Source organism: Solea solea, chromosome 8 (assembly GCF_958295425.1).
Source record: "Solea solea chromosome 8, fSolSol10.1, whole genome shotgun sequence".
Classification (NCBI taxonomy): Eukaryota; Metazoa; Chordata; class Actinopteri; order Pleuronectiformes; family Soleidae; genus Solea; species Solea solea.
This window is the reverse complement of record NC_081141.1, coordinates 9,490,849-9,510,559: the sequence shown is the minus strand read 5'-3', so window position 1 is coordinate 9,510,559 and position 19,711 is coordinate 9,490,849. Positions and strand designations below refer to the sequence as shown.

The following is a 19,711-nucleotide window of genomic DNA, read 5'->3' as shown; positions in this document are numbered from 1 at the left end:
TTATATTATTTTTAATGTTCGTTATTAAAAATGTGTGTGTGTGTGTGTGTGTGGGTGTGTGTGTGTGTAGGAGTGTGTCTTCAGTGTTTTGGTTGTAATGTAGGTGGTGGGCGTGGTAAGGGGCGTGGTTATGTAGAGCTCGGATGCAGCAAACCAGAAGTCATCAACTGTAGTGGAACAAAGAGTGGATTCAAACTACGATCCTGCATCACAACATACAGTCGTGAGTATTTTTAATAATTCAATAAAGTCATAATGACTATTTTCTTCATCATCATATCACCAACCCCCAACTTTGTATATCTGTAGAGTCTCTGGACATGATCTTGTCGCGGGGATGTGCAACATCTCGTCACTGTCAGCAGGCTGAACTGCCCGGAGTCTTGGTCACCTGCTGTGATTGGTCACTGTGTAATGGCAGCAGGTGGTGGGTGGGCTCAGTCACAGCTGTCATTACCTGTTTCATCTCAGCTGCTTATTTTTTCTGCAAGGACACTGAGGCCTGGATCAATTACACCTGACTACATGGACTGAGGTCTGAATCAGACTGATGATGGATTAATGAAGCAAATTTAGTTAGTTATAAATAATCTGTCAGACATGAATTATAATTCAAGGCAGATTTGTTATGTATTTATGCAGATATTTAATTAAACTGATAAAATGTCAGTAAACAGTACAAATGTATTTGTTAAAGGTCTAGTCTGTGACCCTGGTGTTCCCCAGGGTTTTGGCTGGGCCCACTGTATGACAAACTTAAGCCAAATATACACTATGTGACTTTAACAGTTGTAGGATCACATATCATCCTACTCATTGCTATACTGATGGTACACTCTTATGTAGCTGTCTTTCCTGTTGGATCAATAATCTTTACATGAATTATCACAAAATCGATCTTATTAATAGTCTTTATTTCTTCTGTGGACAGTGTACATACAACTTTAGTTTATGATTTACCCATAATTTAACAATCATAATCAGAAATTAAATAAAAAATCTATAATAAAAAGTACATCATTTTACAATTCCAACATTATTTTACTTTGTTTATTTATTTAATTAATTAATTAATTTGAATTTCTTTATTGTATTTTGACCTTCTTCACCTGCCGTATAAATTTCTCGTCCGCATGCGCAATAGCAAATACGTGGTCGCCACACTTTGGCTTGTAGCTAATAGATGCTACAGGCTAACCTCTCACGAACCAGCAACAGGTATCTGTATTTTTTCGGAACCGATCCATATTTGGATCTAACCACGGCTCTTTTTTTAACAAGGGACCGGTTTTGAAGCGGGATTTGTCTGCTGAGGCCACAGCTCACTTACTGTTAGCACCGTGAGCTAGGTTTAGCTTTAGCTCCGCTGCAACAGTATCAAAACAAACAGAAGCTTGCAGCGGCTAGCAGCGGCTAGCAGCCCGGGAGCAGGACAACATGGCGACGGAGGAGAAGAAACCAGAGACAGAGAACATCAAACAGTCCTCAGCCTCCACAGGTTCCGGGAGTAAAGTGAGTATGGCCTTTATATTACATATATATCTATATATACACTATATATATTTTATATTTAATCGGTTTCACTATTCTTTTCAAAGCTTAGCTTAGTTTCTCTGATCTGTAGCTTCATCTGATAAACTGAAGCCTCTGTGTTTGTGCTGCTTTAGCAGGGTTGTCTCAGTTGATCATTTACTTTGTTAACCTTCATCTGATCTATACTCTTATTAACGCTTAAATACTTAGCAGCACTTGACTGTATCAGACCTCTCCACATTAACAATGTATCTAGTAATAATCAGGTGTGTGACAGTGCGACTTCAAATATAACGCAAAAAAGAGTGATATCATGACAGCCGAAATGAATGCTCGACTTAATGCTGCTTTGTGAATGTCTGATGTGCTGACAATATGTAATCTTTGTTCATTTGAGCTTTCTGCCTTCTTATTTACGTGGCACGTTTGTGGTGCTGCCATAGTAAAAGCATTATGAAGAAGCTCATCATGTGTTGCTGTTTCAGGTTCTAGGTAGCAAAAGTCAGCTTTTTATGTCCTGGTTTCCCATCTTGTGATACACTTTTATGAAATGAAATGAAATGAAATGAAATGTATAATACAACTTAAATTAGCCTGAGAAAGAGCTGCTTTCGGTGCTTGTCAAGACCCAAAAAACACTGCCGAGATGATGTTTAATTTGTTATTCATACATCATACCCTTTTCTTATTTATTTAACCTTCTATGAACACTCTTGCATATACAATTTGAATTGTGTGTGTTAATTTGTTTTCCAGTCTAACCCAGCTAAACCAAACTACACAGTGAAGTTCACATTGGCTGGACACACGAAGGCGGTTTCCTCTGTCAAGTTTAGCCCTAATGGAGAGTGGCTCGCCAGTTCCTGTAAGACTAACTGCACAAACTTTCACATGTTAGTGAAAGACTGACTTACTCTCAGTCTCCAGAAAACAGAATCAGTTTTAAATCACAAAAAACAAGTGAGGTGTTTTTATTTAGGCTACTATTATCAGAAATAATGGTGCCTCAAAGATATACCTCAAATGTAACGTGGTAAAACCACCGTGACACCAGCTGCAGTTCCTGTCATAAACATGACCCCATTTGTATGGAGGGCCAAAATTAAATAAATAAATACACCATTAAATCATTCATTGAATGTGTCATGAAATAATTAAATGTGTCATTAATTAATTAAATGTGTCATTAAATAATTAAATGTGTCATTAAATAATTACATGTATTTAATTTATTAAATATGTATTAAAATTAATTAATGACACATTCAATTATTTCATGGTCCATGTTGCAGTGGATCATTAATTTATTTTATCTGTCAAACTCGCCCATCAAAGTCAGAGGGCGGGGCTAACGCTGATCGAGTCTGATTCATTGCTTTGGTCTGAAATGGCATGGCTGCCATGTATCACAGCATAGCAGCAGAGAAAAGAAATATAAACCTGAAATAAATATTTTTCTGAGTCCCCGAGCGCAGTTTTAAGATCATTTGAGGTGAGAAATTAGTCATTTAGAATTCAAAAATGTGGTTTGTGTATTAAGATATGATGTATTATATATAGTTTGGGAGCAACGGTATCTGAGGTGATCAACTTCATCTCAGCGGATGCTCGGTGATTAGTGTCCGACGGAGAGCAGCGTTACCTCGGCCTGTCCTGATGAAATGTCTGAGCCAGCAGATCAGAAAGCAGCCAGCGTCCGCTGAGGCGAAGTTGATCACCTCATAGGCACCGATCCTGTGGGTGCGCCGGTGCTCGAGCTTGTATAGCTGGTTCAGTGTCACAGCACTGTGTGTGTGTGTGTGTGTGTGTGTGTGTGTGTGTGTGTGTGTGTGTGTGTGTGTGTGTGTGTGTGTGTGTGTGGTGTGTACAGGTGCAGCACGATCGATAGACAGAGATCGTGTTACTCAGTTTAATCTTGTAAATAAAACTTTCGGCAGTGAGCACGCCACCCCTATATAGTCAGAATTATATGATGGTATTTCTATATATAATATAATATAAATCTGAGCCTATGCCTCTGATACTATCGCTGCCAAACTATATATAATAGATCATATCTTAATACACAAACCACATTTTTGAATTCTAAATGACTAATTTCTCGCCACAAAGGATCTGAGCCAGCGGATCATTTGATCAGGACAGGCCGAGGTAACGCTGCTCTCCTTCGGACACTAAGCAGCCAGCGTCCGCTGAGGTGGAGCTGATCACCTCCTATAACATAAAAATGTATTTAAGGTATATATTTCTTTTCTCTGCTGCTATGTTGTGATACATGGCAGCCATGCCATTTCAGACCAAAGCAATGAATCAGACTCGATTAGCGTTAGCCCCGCCTTCTGACTTTGATGGGCGAGTTTGACAGATAAAATAAATTAATGATCCACTGCAACACGGACCATGAAATAATTAAATGTGTCTTTAATTAATTAAATGTGTCTTTAATTAATTAATGACACATTTAATTCTTTAATGACATTAATGGTGTATTTATTTATTTATTTAATTTTTGGCCATATATTTGAAGGCACCATAATTTAAAGTAAGTGATGACTCTTAAGCCTAAAAACCCAAAAAAAATTCTAAACAACATAAGTGGAGAAGAGAAGTGACACCATTACCTTGGGGGTTCTCTTTCTATTCCATTACTGTTCTCCATGACCACTGAATATTTTCCTGCTGAGGTCAGAATAAAGTTTGTAAGGTTTGGTGAATGATTTTTAAAGACTAAATAGTTTTTATGTTTATTAAACTTTAGCGTGTTGTTCCATTTAGGGTTAGAATCAGAATATTGAATCCTCTCTTGAATTGTTAACAAACTTCATTGTTGCTTCTGCTGACAGGGCAGATCAATCTTCTGTTAAGTTATTGTGTTTTCAAGGAACACATTCTGAGAGTTCATAAATTATATTTTATGTGATCCTGTGGTGATGTAGTAACCAACATGGTAATGCTTCTGTGCAGCTGCTGATAAGCTGATAAAGATTTGGGGAGCGTATGATGGCAAGTTTGAGAAATCCATCGTAGGACATAAACTGGTGAGTCACCTCATTTCTGATTCTGGTCTGAATTCAGTTTGCATTTAGATAGGTTCTGTTTCTGATATTTGGTCTGCTTGTGGTTCTGTGTCTCTGTGTGTGTAGGGGATCTCTGATGTCTCCTGGTCTTCAGACTCCAACCTGCTGGTCTCTGCCTCAGATGATAAAACACTCAAGATCTGGGACAACAATTCTGTAAGACAAACATATACATACGCATTTAAATGTTTGGTTTCTCTGTGATGTGTGAATGTAACCTGGATTTAAAACAATGTCAGTATGTTATGTTCACCTACACCTGTCAAGTCAAGAGTCTCTTGTTACGTGCACAAGGAAAAATCTGGTGTCGTATTGGCCAATAGAATTCTTACTTTCTAAATTTTCAAAAAAATTAAAATAACATAATGCTTGAATGAAGACAATTACAACATATTGTATACACAGATGAGTGCAACATGCACTGTGTGTTTAATAATTACATTAGATTCACTAAATTTTAGGTGTTTATCATAGACGATGTAAAACAATGTATGTGGTCTCTTTTCCTAGGCCAACTAGGAAAGGAGAATATATTGAATAAGGGGGTGACTCTGCTGCTTGTAAATATAACTCAGTTAGGATAGAAGTCTATGGGGTCTATCTCACTTAATTTTTAGTGTTTAAAATCATTTTCTGAGAATTTTATGTTCTCGATCACTAGTTTCTGATCTTATTCCATTTCGGAAATTATGTTCCAGTTAAAGGAAAATAGAAAAAGTATAGCAAAAATGAGTGAACACCTGGTTGCAGGTGATGCCAATGAACTTCCTGTTGCTAAATGACTTCATGACTGGTTGCCACTTAGCATTTACTTGCTGTTTTTGTGTGCAATTTATCTGAATTTATAAATTGAATTGAATATTTTTAGAGCGCCTATCCAGTCAATGTACCCACAATGGATTTTCCATTTTGGCTTTTATGTTTTTCTGACAGAGGTTGAAGTCTGATGCTTCCAATGGCTACGCACTTAACTCACTTCCTCACATTTTCAACCTGTCTCAGAGACATGCTCAAGTCTGTCCTAAAGTTGTCAAGTAATAAAGTAATAATAATCTCTCTCTCTGTCTCTTCAGGGAAAGTGTCTGAAGACTCTTAAAGGTCACAGTAACTACGTCTTCTGTTGTAACTTCAATCCTCAGTCAAACCTGGTGGTGTCTGGATCGGTACGACACACACACACACACACACACACACACACACACTACACGCTATACAGTTTGAAATGATAAAGTCCAGGCTTGCGTTTCAACAGAGAACAGTATCTTTACTTGGTAGGCGATGTGGGGGCTGTACTCGTGTAACGTCATGTCGTACTGGTGCAACAACCCAATGGACAAACAATGGAGAATACAGCAACCCTTTTTTGCTCGGTTTGTGGCTGTTTTTCTCAACAAGAATGAGAATAGACTGTAGGCACTAGCCTCAACTTCCATGGGATGTTTACACCAATTTGCGAGGGAGTGGTGTTTTTCTGTCGCCCAATCAGCTGACCGTCATGGGTGGAGCTGGTCTAACCATACCATACCATTTTATTCTGGTACCCCAAGGGAAGGGTACCAAAGAATGAAACAGTTCAGGCTGGTTATTTTTTTGCTATTCCCATGCTGTAGTGTACTAAATCAACCGTTCCACTTGGTGGAAACTGAGTGATTAATGTGTTATACCTCAGAAATGTGTAATGTATAAACATTATTATCAATTGTATATTAAACATCTATGACATTATGGTTGAAGAAAGTTCTGAGTTGTTGCCCACAATGTGTGTTCTTTGTGTCCTGTGTGTGTGTGTGTGTGTGTGTGTGTGTGTGTGTGTGTGTGTGTGTGTGTGTGTGTGTGTGTGTGTGTGTGTGTGTGTGTGTGTGTAGTTTGACGAGAGCGTTCGTATCTGGGATGTGAAAACAGGAAAATGTCTGAAGACTCTGCCAGCTCACTCAGACCCCGTCTCTGCTGTAAGTCCCGACTCCTGACGTTTGACCCTACTGCTGTCTTTGAATGTGTGATTAATGATGGATGTGATCAGCTGAGAGTCTATGTTCACATTACAGACTGAGAGTGACATGTTGTAACATTACTGTTACAGCTGTGTCTCAGAAGAACCAGACTAAACTTCATTGAATAATAGAAATTCATCTGCAGCTTTGTTGCACAGATGCAAAAGCCACTCATTTTAGTTAAGCCTGTAGTCTATGCAGCCCATGAAGGTGGATGTACTTTGTTGAAGTTTGTTCAACCACTCTCACCAACACCTGACTCTGACCTGTGACCCCATCTGTGTGTTTTAGGTTCACTTTAACAGAGATGGTTCCCTCATTGTCTCCAGCAGCTATGACGGACTGTGGTATGTCTACACACACACACACACACACACACACACCAGAGAACATTGAGGTTCAGTCCACCTCAGCTGCTCAGAACATTTCAGATCTGTACCACACTAATGTTTATTATTGTTTTTGCTTCATTTGCGTGTCTACAGTCGTATCTGGGACACGGCATCGGGACAGTGTCTGAAGACTCTGATTGGTGAGTTCATCTCTGAATATTACAGAATATCCCTTTAATGACTCTGATGTTACATGTAGATGTACACGTGGCACTGATATGAATCTCTTTCCTCAGACGATGACAATCCTCCAGTGTCTTTTGTCAAGTTTTCTCCCAATGGAAAATACATCCTGGCTGCTACTCTGGACAAGTGAGTATCTGTGAACACATGAAGGGCGAACATACTTGCTCATGTCATTTTAACTCCACTTTAGCCCGATTTATGCTCTTTTGTTCGACATTGACAATCATTTTACAGTGTCATGCTTTGTTGAAATCTCACTCTAATACATCTGTCTGTCAGCTTGTCAGAGAGAGATGAAAATAATAAAATAATTCAGCAGGTGTGCGACACAAGAAAAAAATGTACAACTCTTTTATTTGTCCAAAATACGTCAACATTTGGTTTGAGGTTAGTCATGTGTTGCACAATGGAGTATAAATCACACTTTGTTCCTAACTAAAGCTAAACCTGTTTCTCTAACATCAGTACATCTTTCTGTATCATAACGTGTCCTGTGTGTCAGTGAACGCATCACTGTCAGGATGCAGTGAGTGTTAAGTGTATAGAGATCTGTGCTGTTGGCTGATGTTTAATACTGTTATCTGTCTTCTCTGGTTTACAGCACATTAAAGCTCTGGGACTACAGCAAAGGAAAGGTATTGTATTGTTTGTTATTTATCGTTTGTCCGTCTGCCAGTCCGTCTGCTCACCTCCACCTTCAGTGTTAAAGCCCTGTGTCCTCTTGTTGTCAGTGTCTGAAGACGTACACCGGCCATAAGAATGAGAAGTACTGCATCTTTGCCAACTTCTCCGTCACAGGAGGGAAGGTGAGAGTTAAACTGTGTCATTATTTTCACACATTGTTATTCAGAGTAGAAGGAAAGAGCTTTGTGTTCTTTATAGAATACATAGCATTAGAGAAAAGAAGATGGCCCCAGTCACGGGGCGTAAATAACAAATTACATAATCGCATCTGATGCTACAATAGCTGATGATTACCCTTGTCTGGTTTAACCTTTGACCTGTGTGTCTGTGGTGTGGCAGTGGATCGTGTCGGGCTCTGAGGACAGCATGGTTTACATCTGGAACCTTCAGACCAAAGAGATTGTTCAGAAACTACAAGGACACACAGGTATGACCTTAAACCTTCTAATGTGTCTCTTATGTGGTGTTTCCCTGTGTTACGGTTTGGAACGGTAAAGTGGAACAGACGCTAGCACATTTTATTCTTCAGGCTTCTTGGATGGCCGCCTCAGTGACATTCATAGCGTGCATGTACCAGTGCAACGTTTTGCGGCTGTTTGTCCCAACAAGACATCAAGCTTTGTATGACGAGACTGCAGGTGTTGAAGAAACACCTGTAGCAAGGGATTTACATTTTTCTGTTCTCCGATCAGCCGTCTGGTGTAGCTCCACTCAGACTTTACCGTACCATTTTACTCTGGTATCCCAAGGGAAGTATACCAAAAATGAAACGGTTGGGGCCAGTTCGTTAGTTTCAGACTGTGCTCTGAGTAGGGCTGGGTATTGATATCGATATCTATACTTGTTTTTCAGTATTAGTTACATTAGACATTGGTCAAATTGTAACTTTCTGCCTTCATATTTAGATCTTCTTGATCTTCTGTACCTTCTCAAAACACAACACACACACACACAAATACAAAAACAGTCCGGGAATCTGGGAATGAGCTGCTCTGGAAGTGTTTCTAACAGAAAGTATGAGAAGAAGAAATGGTAGTCCTCTTACCTCAGTGTGTGTGTCTCTGCAGACGTGGTGATCTCTACGGCCTGTCATCCGACAGAAAACATCATTGCCTCTGCTGCGCTGGAAAACGACAAAACCATCAAACTGTGGAAGAGCGACTGTTAGAAGTGAAGAAGATGATCATACACACACACACACAGGCCTAGAAGCTGAACTGGTTTTAACATACACACTCCCAACGATCACACTCACAGGAAATGACTCTGTCCTTGATTAAGTTAAAAACTCTTGATCTTTGTATGAACTTTTGTTGAAACCAAAGTTCAGTTGAAAAAAATGTATAGAAATTTTGTTTTGACAAGCGAACAATATGAAACGGTAACATTTACAGGACGAGATCTGTAGAGAAACAGTCAGAGCTTTAGATACAGAACACATCTGTATCCTGTTTATTGACCACACAAAGTCCTGAGGCAAAGAGGGCGGAGCCTGTTTGCCAGCAGAGAGCATTTTGTATTTTTCACCCACGTTAGGTGAAGACCTGCCTGTACTGTGCCCTCGCCCTTGAATTCACTTGATCTAAGCAATGGTTCAGTTTTTTGAAGTTTTGTTGTGGGGACACACAAACAGGTTTTCATCACATAACAAAAGGTTCATCTAATGAAATCTCTGCCCTCTGAAGTCTGTGATGTCTTAAAAATATGTTTGCAGCTTCATTTATATAAACACAATTTATCTCTGTTAGGCAGCCTTTTTCCAAAGCCATTTGAGAAAGTTTAGCTTGAGGGGTCACAGGAGCTGCTGGTCTACTGCAGCCTTGTTTAATATGTGTCACTGAGTTCATCTGACGGAGACCGGGGCCACACGGCGGAATAGTGGCTAGCACTGTTGCCTTGCAGCAAATGATGGAGGCAGCAGTGGATCTACAGTTCCTGTGTGCGATGGTGTAAAATTGTAAAAATTAGTTGTTTTTTGCAGGAGTGTAAGCGGTTTACAGAGTGACACAAACTTTGGTTTACTCTATAAGAAAAAAGGCTGTCTAATGCTGAGATAGTGGCAACAAGGATAAACTTGTTACTCTGGAACGTGTGCTCAGCTTTGACTGTGTGTCAGTGCCTCACACAAATACTCATAAAAAAAACTGAACTATCCCTTTGATCTTAATACCTACATGTAACTATGAAGGCCAATTTGAGGAAAGGGGTGGGTCTTATCTAGGTCCTCTCCAAATAAGGCAGTGAGACGATTTGTGTCGGACTTTCTGTTTTTTAGTAGGTTCCTTAAAAGTGGACATTTTTAATTTTCTTTCACAATAAAAGCCTCCCAGTAATTCGGTGGAGAGACCAATTTTGCTTTTCTGGAAGTCTATGATTTTGTCCAAAAAAAAGTATTTTTAAAGGTATAATTTATTACTGCAGTTTTTGGTTCTCTATTCTTTTCCAACAGATGAACATAAACACATCATGGTGAAATTAACCATGGCAACAATGAAAAAAAATAAATTTGGTGAAACATGATTTTTTTTCATGAACAGTGAACTGAAGAATGTGGGAAAAAAATAGGTGGATCAGCCCTTTAAAGGCGTTTCAATAATGACTGAAAAAATACATCGTCTGAGGGCGTGACATTAAACTTGTGTCGTGCTTGAATGACAGCTCTACTCTGGCTTCACATAGTTTCCATAGTAACTGTGTGTTTGTGTCTGTGCTGTGCTTTCTGACTCTGTCCTGTAGGTGCATTTAATGCCAATAACACACCGCAGCTCTTCATTATCAGTGACTTGAGTCTGTTTCCTGTTCACACTCACACAAACACACGTCAGTCAGCTGACCATTAAAGACAACAATGAAACAACAGTAACAAATGTTGACTATTGTTCAGAAGAATTTTGCAGTTATTTGTAAATAAAGATTTTTGACTATGAGTTGCCTGCTGGTGTCTGATTTTTGGATCCAAGTATAAAATATTTTACACATGTAGTGCATATGTCACTTTTGATTGACATGTTAAAGCACATTTTTTTCAGTATTGCATTTCTTGTGTGATAACTTGCACCATGTCGAGTTAAATACTCTCATTATAATCTGTACCAAAATATTTTGCCTTAGAGGATTTACAGGCCAACTCTGAGTTTTCGGTTTCAGAACAACTGATCGGTATGTTCACTCTGAGTTAAGCGTGTGCGTTGGGAATGAAAAAGGTCATCATCAATGGAGCTTTGATACTACGATTCACCATGGCATAGGGTAAACGAAGAGCACAGCCTCCATTTTATTCCAGTTGAGCAGAAATATTAACACATACATACAGTGTAATCCACTCATTCATCATTTAACAGACTTTTATTTCATCAAAGGCGACATAGACCGGAAGCTCCAATTAACGCTGCGTTTGTGTGTGTATCTGCGTCATTACCTCGTTTATGAAACCCTAAAGTTTCAGAACAAACAGTTCAGCCACTGCTGAGAAAATAGGGTTTTATTGTTTTCCTGGGCTCTGCAAAGTGGATCGGCACTTCCCTATGCTGATGATGTCATCAGTATACCTCACCACTCCTCTCACCACCGTAGCGCCTCCTGGTGCGGGCACTAGTCCGGACACATCCGGTTGCGTACATTCAACCGCAGAAGAAGAAGAACTACTCTCATTGTAGCTGCTGAGATGCAGAGCATCCACCGTGCCAGAGGGGGAGCTGTGTGTCTGAGAGCTGGCCTATCTATTACGTCACTTCCAGGTACCTGGCCAATCACAGGACAGTGGGAAAGCTCTCGTTGGCTGGCCAATCACAACACAGCCCACGTTCTGGGGGTGTGGTTTTGGTCTGAAACAGCGCGGCTGACGAGAGCGTCAGTGAGGAGATATTTCGATCTGCTCGTTTGCAGCGACTAGGAGGTTTTTAACCATGCTCAACACTATTTCATGATGATATTTCGACGTGTAAATATAAACACAGTCACTGAAATGCTGTCTAGTATAGATGTTAGACTATATTTATTGAGATTATTAACATTTGAATAATTTGTATAGTCATAATACATACTGTATACTTTTGTGAGTAATGTACTGAGGTGTGGAAGGAATTTCCTCCTGCAGGACTGGTAAAGGACTAATTTTATTTTATTTTATTTACAACACACTACACTATGAGTAGTTGTGCTTGTGCCATACTATACACACTGCACTCATCATGTTATTCATTTGAAACTACAGTTTAGTACATGCACTGAAGAATCACTTCATTACTGATAAATGGGCAAAATTGTTTTAATCAGTTCAACAAAACAAATGCATAGTTTCAACTTTTCTGACAAACTATTTTACTCATCACCTTCAGTTCTGTTTCTCTTCAGCCGATCAGAAAACACTGGACTGGACTCATCAGGGTTTCACACTTTCATTTTCACCTCCTATTCATCCTTTCCTCACCAACATATCAACTGTCCACTTAAATCCAGTCCATTTCCCCAAATGTGTTATAGGCTTCATTTCATGAAAATTCCAGGGTCTGAATCCAAAACTCCCATATTCCTCAACATCTTATCCTGAGAAATAGTCTTTTATGTCTTTTATGAAACCTGAACAAACAAGACAAGGTCAAGCAGCTGAGAAAAAAATAATACAATTATAACAGAGATTTATTTAAAAATGTGTAATAATGATAAATAATCTATACATGATTGATTCCAGATTATGTTCTGATTCAATTATTTTAATATTCACAGTTTGTTTACTTGATTTCACATTTAGCAAAAATAAATAAACTTATTTTTTTGTTCAATTTTAAAAACAAAGTCTAGTTTTAGTAAAAATACATTTTTAAAGAAATGCTTAAGACATTAAGCCTGGCTTAAACCAGCAGCTCATTGTGACTGCATGTAGTGCAACAGGTTAAAGAGTTGAGTCATCTGTTACTTCAAGTGTTTTGTTTTCAGTTAATGATGAAAACTGTACACAACTCACTTCCTACTGACACATTCCACCAGAGAACAAAATCAACCAAACCACAACCTGAACCAGGTGGATCAGGTTCTAGACTCTATGAACAGGTCCCTGCAAGAATCTAAAAATCTAAAAGTATAGAAATTAACACCGCAGGACCAGTCCACTCCAGACCAGTTCATACTGGTCTAAACCAGATTAAGAAGAAGTGAAATCCAGTGTTATGTGCCATTAGAGGTGGACAGCCAGGGGACTGAATCCAGACAGGACTATGACAGTCTATAGCAGCATCACAATCAAGTCTAAACCAGTTTTAACCACATTGGTCTAAACCCAAGGAGTCTAGAACAGTGTCCCAATAAATATAAGTATATGACTGGCAAAAAAATCCAAAAGGACCAGTCAATAACCAGTCAACTAGAACAGCGTATGTTAGTCTTACTCCAATCTGAACCAGTTCAAAGTGGTTCTAAACCAGAGGAGTCCAGCGCAGGGTGCCAATGGAGATGAGGGTTTGACAGGTCGCAGAGTCAAGCCAAACAGACTCCACCAGAGCGAAGTGCAGGAAACCGAGAGTGAACCCACAGGCGACGTCCGACAGGTGATGTTTACCCAGCAGCACCCGAGACATGCTGACCAGCAACGCCCACAGGTACAGCAGGATCCTGAGAGGCACCTGCAGGACAACAATTCACCAACATGAAAATGTTCTGTTGATCCTCCTGTTACAGTAGAACCTGGTCCAGACTGGTCTTTAATGTGGTTTATTACATCCAGGTCAGGCTTTTAACATCTGAGTTCTGACATCAACACTCAGGTCGGTAGGTTTCAGCATGTTTTATGTTTCTAGGTATTTGTTGACTGCAGTAATATTAATAATGCAATAATCTATGATTAGTGCATCCATGATCAGCAGAAATCAGTCGATTTAAGTTCATTTGTTGAAACCAACATGACAACAAAACAAATTAAAAAACAGTTAATTGTTCACAAAGCAGCAATTAATAATTGAGTAATTAATTACTTCTAATGTATTACTAAGCTCCACTGTGTAACTAGCACCCATATTCCAACCATTCTCTTTCAACTTTGTTTTGGTATCTCACTATGTCACTCATTTATAAGAGAACTGGGGTTCATTCCTGTTTGATTTCACTCCTGTTTCTGAAATGATATTATTATTATTACTACATTATTATTAAGTTATAATAGTTGCTTTGTTATCAATTTACAAAATGCAACTAAGAGAAGACAAATCTTAATAAAATCAATATTTGTGACCATCCTTTGCCTTCAAAACAGCATGAGTTCTTGGAGGGAAACTCAGCAGGTAGGTTGTTGTAACTAAGCACAGATCTCTGTATATAATCCCAGACAAACACCATGATGTTGAGTTTAGGGCTCTGTGTGGGCCATACCATCACCTCCAGTACTACAGTGTTATGACATTGGCTGCATGTTGGAGGTTGTTGTCCTGCTCCTGAATAGATTGAGGGCCAGTCAGACGCCTCCCTGATGGTACTGCATGATGGACAAGTGTCAGCTTGTATTCCACATCATTAATCCTGACCACACCCCCAACTCCATTTGGAAAAATGCAGCTTCAAACTTGCCACAGTAACCAGTAACCACCATGCGTCACTGTTGATTGTACAGCTCTCCAACTCATCACTCCGGAGCACCTTGTGACATTTTTGATCACCCCAGTTCTTATGTGTTTGTGCATAGTTGAGTCACTTGGTTTTGCTTTTGTGTCAAAGATATGGATGTTTGGCTGAAATTCTTCCATGAAGATCACTTCTGGCCAGACTTCTCCAGACAGTATGGCTGTACCTGGGTCCCACAGGTTTCTGCCAGTTCTGAGCTGATGGCACTGCTGGACATCTTCTGATTTTGAAGGGAAGTAAGCATGATGTGACTTTCACCTGCCACACTACGTTTACAGTCCTCAACCGTGCCCATTTCTTGTTTCTTCAAAAGAGCTTGAGCAGCACATCTCTTAAAACACCAAATCTTTGCCCGAGAGAGACCTTGTTGATGTAGTTTAACTACCTTGTGTCTTGATGCTGTACTCAGTCTTGCCATGGTGTATGACCTGTGACATGAAACGGTCTTCTGTGGTAGTCTGGCTGTTCCTAACCCAGTTTTAAGTCACAGCTGTTTCTGTTTCAAACTACAACATCCCTGACTTTGTGTTCCTATGAGAACTGATGTTGGTTTGAAGGCAGAGGCGTCTCACAGCAAGTATCAGTGTGATTTAGATTTTTCTTTTGTTAACTAACTTTGCATAACCACACAAAACAAGAGATTGATTTAAGTTTTTGATTAAATTTAAGGACATACTGATGCACAAACGTGTGCGTCCATCTGATCATATTAAATCATGGGAACCTGTATCTGTGGTTTGATGGTAATAATTCATTGTAGATATTAAAACATTATTGTGATCACAGACAACGTTGTTAGCCAAGAAAACGATGACATTTTACAACAATTACAATGAGTTAGTGCAGGACGATTGCAGTTTGAAACTCTCTGCAAGTGTCAGGTCTGAGGATGGTACAGCAGGAAAGATGATAACAACAGAGACACTGACCGCCAGCACCAGGTGATTTAGCAGGAACTTGGAAACCATAACGGCTCGGCTGGCATGGGCTGCAGGAAAAGAATACATATCCATGGCAACGTAATCCAAAAACCCCGGGGGTAAATCCCAAGGTCCTCTGCGTTTGACCAACTTCTGCATCCCAGCGATGGTCATCAGGTCCAGTATCAGGGCTGCACAGACAGAGACATGGACTAAGTCCAGGTTCATTTTTCATATTATCATCCCTCCACCCATCTTACCCAGCATAAGGTTAACAAGAACTTCCTGTCCAGCCAGCGTGTTGCTCCTCCACAGACAGATCAGTGTCCCACAGAGCCAGGGTAGGGCATGTCCACTTAAGGCCAGCATGGACACCATGGAGCGGATTGGGGCCCCAGCGCCATGGGGCCTCACACACACACCCAGACGCTTCGACAGGCTGATGTCGATGGCCAGCAGCGAGTTGATGGCGATGCCACGGAATGACGGGTTGAGCTGCATACAGTCCTGCTCTGGCCAGCGAGACGCATCCTTCACACCCCCGTCTGCCGCTGCTCCCCCCTCTGAGGAGTCCCTGCTCCCCCTGAGGACATACAAAGTAACATGAGAGCAGTACAGACACACACAGGAAATGCTCTCCCTGTAATTTACTTTAAGGGATAGACACTTCCTGCACAGATGTTTCACAGCAGTTCCAAGACCAAGATCTGTAGTAGAGACTCAGCCTGTAACGGTGGTTTGGTCTCAGTGAATAACTGACATTTAGCAAAAAGGCTCTCCTCTTTAAGTCTGCGATATCTTTAGAATGTGTTCACCAGTTTATTTTTCAAACCTGAACACAGGACCTGAGACTGGGACAGGGTCAGAACTGTTAGTCCTAACCCTAAATGTCATTTGACGGTGTCTGTGAGTCTTACCTCAGCCCTGCGTCCTCCTGCTGACTCTGCTGTCTGTACACGGTTCTCCTTGGACCACCACTGCTCCTACCCTCCCCCACCACCTGCTCCCTGCGGGGTGGCTGGTTCAGCGACATGAACTCAGGCCGGTTCAGGACGTTGTTGCGCTCTCTGGCCTTGCACCGGGCCTGGCGGCCACTCATGGTGAGGTTCTGAAGGTGGGTCTGGTGCTGTGGAGCACTGCAGGACTGTGACAGATCAGGTCTGGGACTCTGAGGGACTCTGCTATAAATAGAGGAACTGGCCTTCTTCTCCTGTCAGCTGTTCACAGAGGCTGGAAAAACACTGAACACACACACCCACACACACACTCACACACACACACACACACACACTCACACACACACACACACACACAGAGGAGGGAGAGAGTAATATAGGCCGACAGCATATGATACAAAAGGAGCAATCCACCAACTTCTGTCTGTGAAATTCTAACACTTCCTCTAACCACCTGTAGGAATGACTTCAGTCCCTCACATTCAACTTGAACTTGAAAGTGTATTGTCAGCCCATTTTACATGTTTTACATTCTGTGGTAAAACTTTTAATGTTTAAACCTAAACACGGGCACGGATCATTTATAAAATTAAATTATCAAAGCAAACTTCGTCAGAATTATGAAAAGTCTGTTAGCAGCTGTTGGCAGGGTTCACCTCAGGGGAACCGTGTCCCTTTAGCCTCAGTTCCTATACGGACAAGGCTGCGGACGCACCGTTGCTATTGGATACAGCAGCAGCTTTGCGTGCTAACGATGCTAACAAACGCTAACCTCTCCGAGGAAAAAGAAGGAAAGCCATAGTTTTGTAGCCAGACGTTTAGATAGACCAACCGTGACGTCATCACCGTGTCAAACTTTGGGTAAGCCACAGTTAGCAGAGCTAACATGGGTAAACTGAGCTAACAGAGGCTAACTGAGCTAACGACGGAATTAGCCTTTATCCCTTGGAGTTGAAGTCAGCAGAATGAGCAGATATTACACGCGGCTAACTGTGCTAACACATTAATGTTGTAAAAGTCTGTAATCCACAGTCTGTTACTGAGTGCCAGGTGACTTTAGCACTGATATCCTTATAATTCTTATGTTACTGCGTGTATAAATGACATTGTTGTACTACTAAACCTATGACTTGATACAACTGTTATATCTGCCCCTGATCTCTCTCTTGTGTCTCTACCTTGCCTCCCTCTTTCCCTGTCTGTCCCCCACCTCTCCTCTGTCAGAGTTTTCCTTTTAAAAGGCAGTTTTTTTCTCTCCATTAAAGCCTAGTGTTTGCTCATTGTGTGAACTTTTGGGTTTCTGCATTACTATGTTCAGTGCCTTGAGAAAATATATATATATATGTTGTGCTATACAAATATAATTGAGTTGATATATAATACCTATTTATTATTTAAAAATAACATAAACAGCTTTCCTCACACAGTCCAAAAACATGCAGATTTGGGGATTATGCAAATTGGACACTCTTAATTAATCTTGTGAGGGTGAGAGTGGATGGTTGTTTGTCTCTATGTGGCCCAGTCAATGGCTGCCAATGAGTTTCCCCAGAATTCAAAGTAACGACATCCTCAAAAGTTTTGTTTTGCCTACAAAAAACCCACAGAAGCTATTCTAAAAATAAACTAACTAACAAAAACGATCTCAAATCTTTTAATTGTTGGTTTAATTAGTATTTATTCATGGCCGTAGCCCTAATGTTAGTAATACATTTTTAATAAAGTGTGTCTAAATATATGGATCCAGTTGAAGTCTGACCCATCCTCTTCCTTCAGGTTCTGCTGGATCATCAGGGATTTGAATATGACTGAGTTGGAACTGGACCTCAACTGGTCTAATCTAGTTTATGGAATGCTGACACCAACATGTCAGACTGTGAACCACCTACTGTAGTGGAGCCGACGACTGCAGAGGAACCCGGTCCTCCAGATGCTGGACCACCTTGTCGTCCTCCCCTGGCAGAGAAGGCCCTGTCTGAGTCTTTTGGTCGACTGCGGTACCAGGACACGTCCCTGATGATCTGGCAGCAGCAGCAGCAAGATCTGCAGACAGGACCCCCTTCCACCTACCTGACCCGCAGCCAGTCAGCGTGGTACAGTAGATACGGGAATCCGGCTGTGCTGGTCCGGGACAAGACGGGGCTGAAGGACACTGAGGGACAGTCCAGGATCTGCAGCGTCATGTAAACTACAATTGGAACTCTGGATTTTTTGTGTATTTTAAATGTATTTATAGTGTCAGTATTTTAGTTTTGTAACTTCACAGGAGTTTTCCAGAACTTTTGTTGTGTCATGCCGGGACGTTTACACTTCAGGTCTAAGACTTTTTCATCATTGACCAATGTTTTAGTTTTCTCAACAGATGCCATTAGATACATACTTTGAACTATTGGTGTCAGCAGCCACACATTCAAGTCCCTACTGATGATTTTTAATCTAAGCTCTTTTCTCCATTCAGTACATGTTGAATAACTGCTGTGTACCAAATGACTCCTACAAAATGGTACCAAACAGAAGCAGAATCAACGCATGAAACAAATGTTATCTTCACAATGAGGCCAAAAACATTTTTTGAGAGGCCACCGTGACCTTTGAACTTTTCATTATTGAGTCCAAGCCATCTTTTGTGTCATAACTTTTAAGAATTCCCTCAAGAAGTTACTGCAGTATCATGTCCACAAAATGGGACAAACGGACAGCCAGAAGACATGGAAACAGGATGCATGGTAACAGGAGTGTACTGTATCAGTGCCTGGAAGAAAAGAAGGAAGGATGAATCCTGATCTGCTACTGATGATGGATGGTGTAAAAGTGTTTTTAGCATAAACCCACAAGATGACTACATGGACCAGAATGCACTGTAACATCCTAAGTACAGTCAGCATCTTTCAAGTAGTAGAATATCTTAGTCACATTTTAAAATACTATTTTAAACGAATAAGAAAACTTTAAAGCTACAGATACATTAAACTGTCATGTTTACAGGTTTAAAAATACATTTGACTTAAAACTGAATAAATTAGATAATACATCTTCATAATCTAATTTAGTTGATTATTTATGTGTATGAATTCAAAGCTCATAATGTAAAACAGTATTATATTGAGGTTGTAACACATTAATGTATGGGTTATTTCATCTAATGTACATTTCATGTTTTAGTGTTGAAAATAATAATAAAAAATCTTTAAGTCACATCAGTTTTTTTGGGAATTATTGTTATAGTATAGTATAGTATAGTATAGTTACCTTTGAAAGAGCATCATTAAGAGGCAGATCCTTCTCCAGACAGTCTATCATGTTGGATCATGGGTCTATACTGAGGCTGCAACAATTCATTCATACACATTCATTTTTGCCTCA

The 19,711-nt window shown here is 40.3% G+C and overlaps 3 protein-coding genes across 3 annotated transcripts; 2 read left to right on the top strand and 1 right to left on the bottom strand.

Moving 5' to 3' along the window:
• The first annotated feature begins 1,141 nt into the window (after positions 1-1,141).
• On the top strand, positions 1,142-9,713 carry LOC131464288 (WD repeat-containing protein 5-like). The gene is made up of 13 exons (XM_058636700.1): positions 1,142-1,512; positions 2,290-2,398; positions 4,498-4,571; positions 4,677-4,766; positions 5,684-5,773; positions 6,476-6,559; positions 6,893-6,948; positions 7,087-7,133; positions 7,230-7,305; positions 7,781-7,814; positions 7,911-7,985; positions 8,203-8,290; positions 8,931-9,713. Exons 1-13 carry the CDS (start codon positions 1,438-1,440, stop codon positions 9,029-9,031), a joined length of 999 nt encoding a protein of 332 aa, XP_058492683.1. The 5' UTR covers positions 1,142-1,437; the 3' UTR covers positions 9,032-9,713.
• Positions 9,714-12,112: 2,399 nt separating this feature from the next.
• On the bottom strand, positions 12,113-17,080 carry LOC131464291 (inactive phospholipid phosphatase 7-like). The gene is made up of 4 exons (XM_058636702.1): positions 16,310-17,080; positions 15,653-15,975; positions 15,402-15,583; positions 12,113-13,481 (listed from the first exon to the last, which is right to left on the bottom strand). Exons 1-4 carry the CDS (start codon positions 16,489-16,491, stop codon positions 13,275-13,277), a joined length of 894 nt encoding a protein of 297 aa, XP_058492685.1. The 5' UTR covers positions 16,492-17,080; the 3' UTR covers positions 12,113-13,274.
• Positions 17,062-19,465, top strand: LOC131464292 (putative uncharacterized protein BRD3OS). Its single transcript, XM_058636703.1, has 2 exons — positions 17,062-17,209; positions 18,125-19,465. The coding sequence occupies exon 2, from the start codon at positions 18,215-18,217 to the stop codon at positions 18,533-18,535; it is 321 nt and encodes a 106-aa protein (XP_058492686.1). The 5' UTR covers positions 17,062-17,209; positions 18,125-18,214; the 3' UTR covers positions 18,536-19,465.
• Positions 19,466-19,711: the final 246 nt, after the last annotated feature.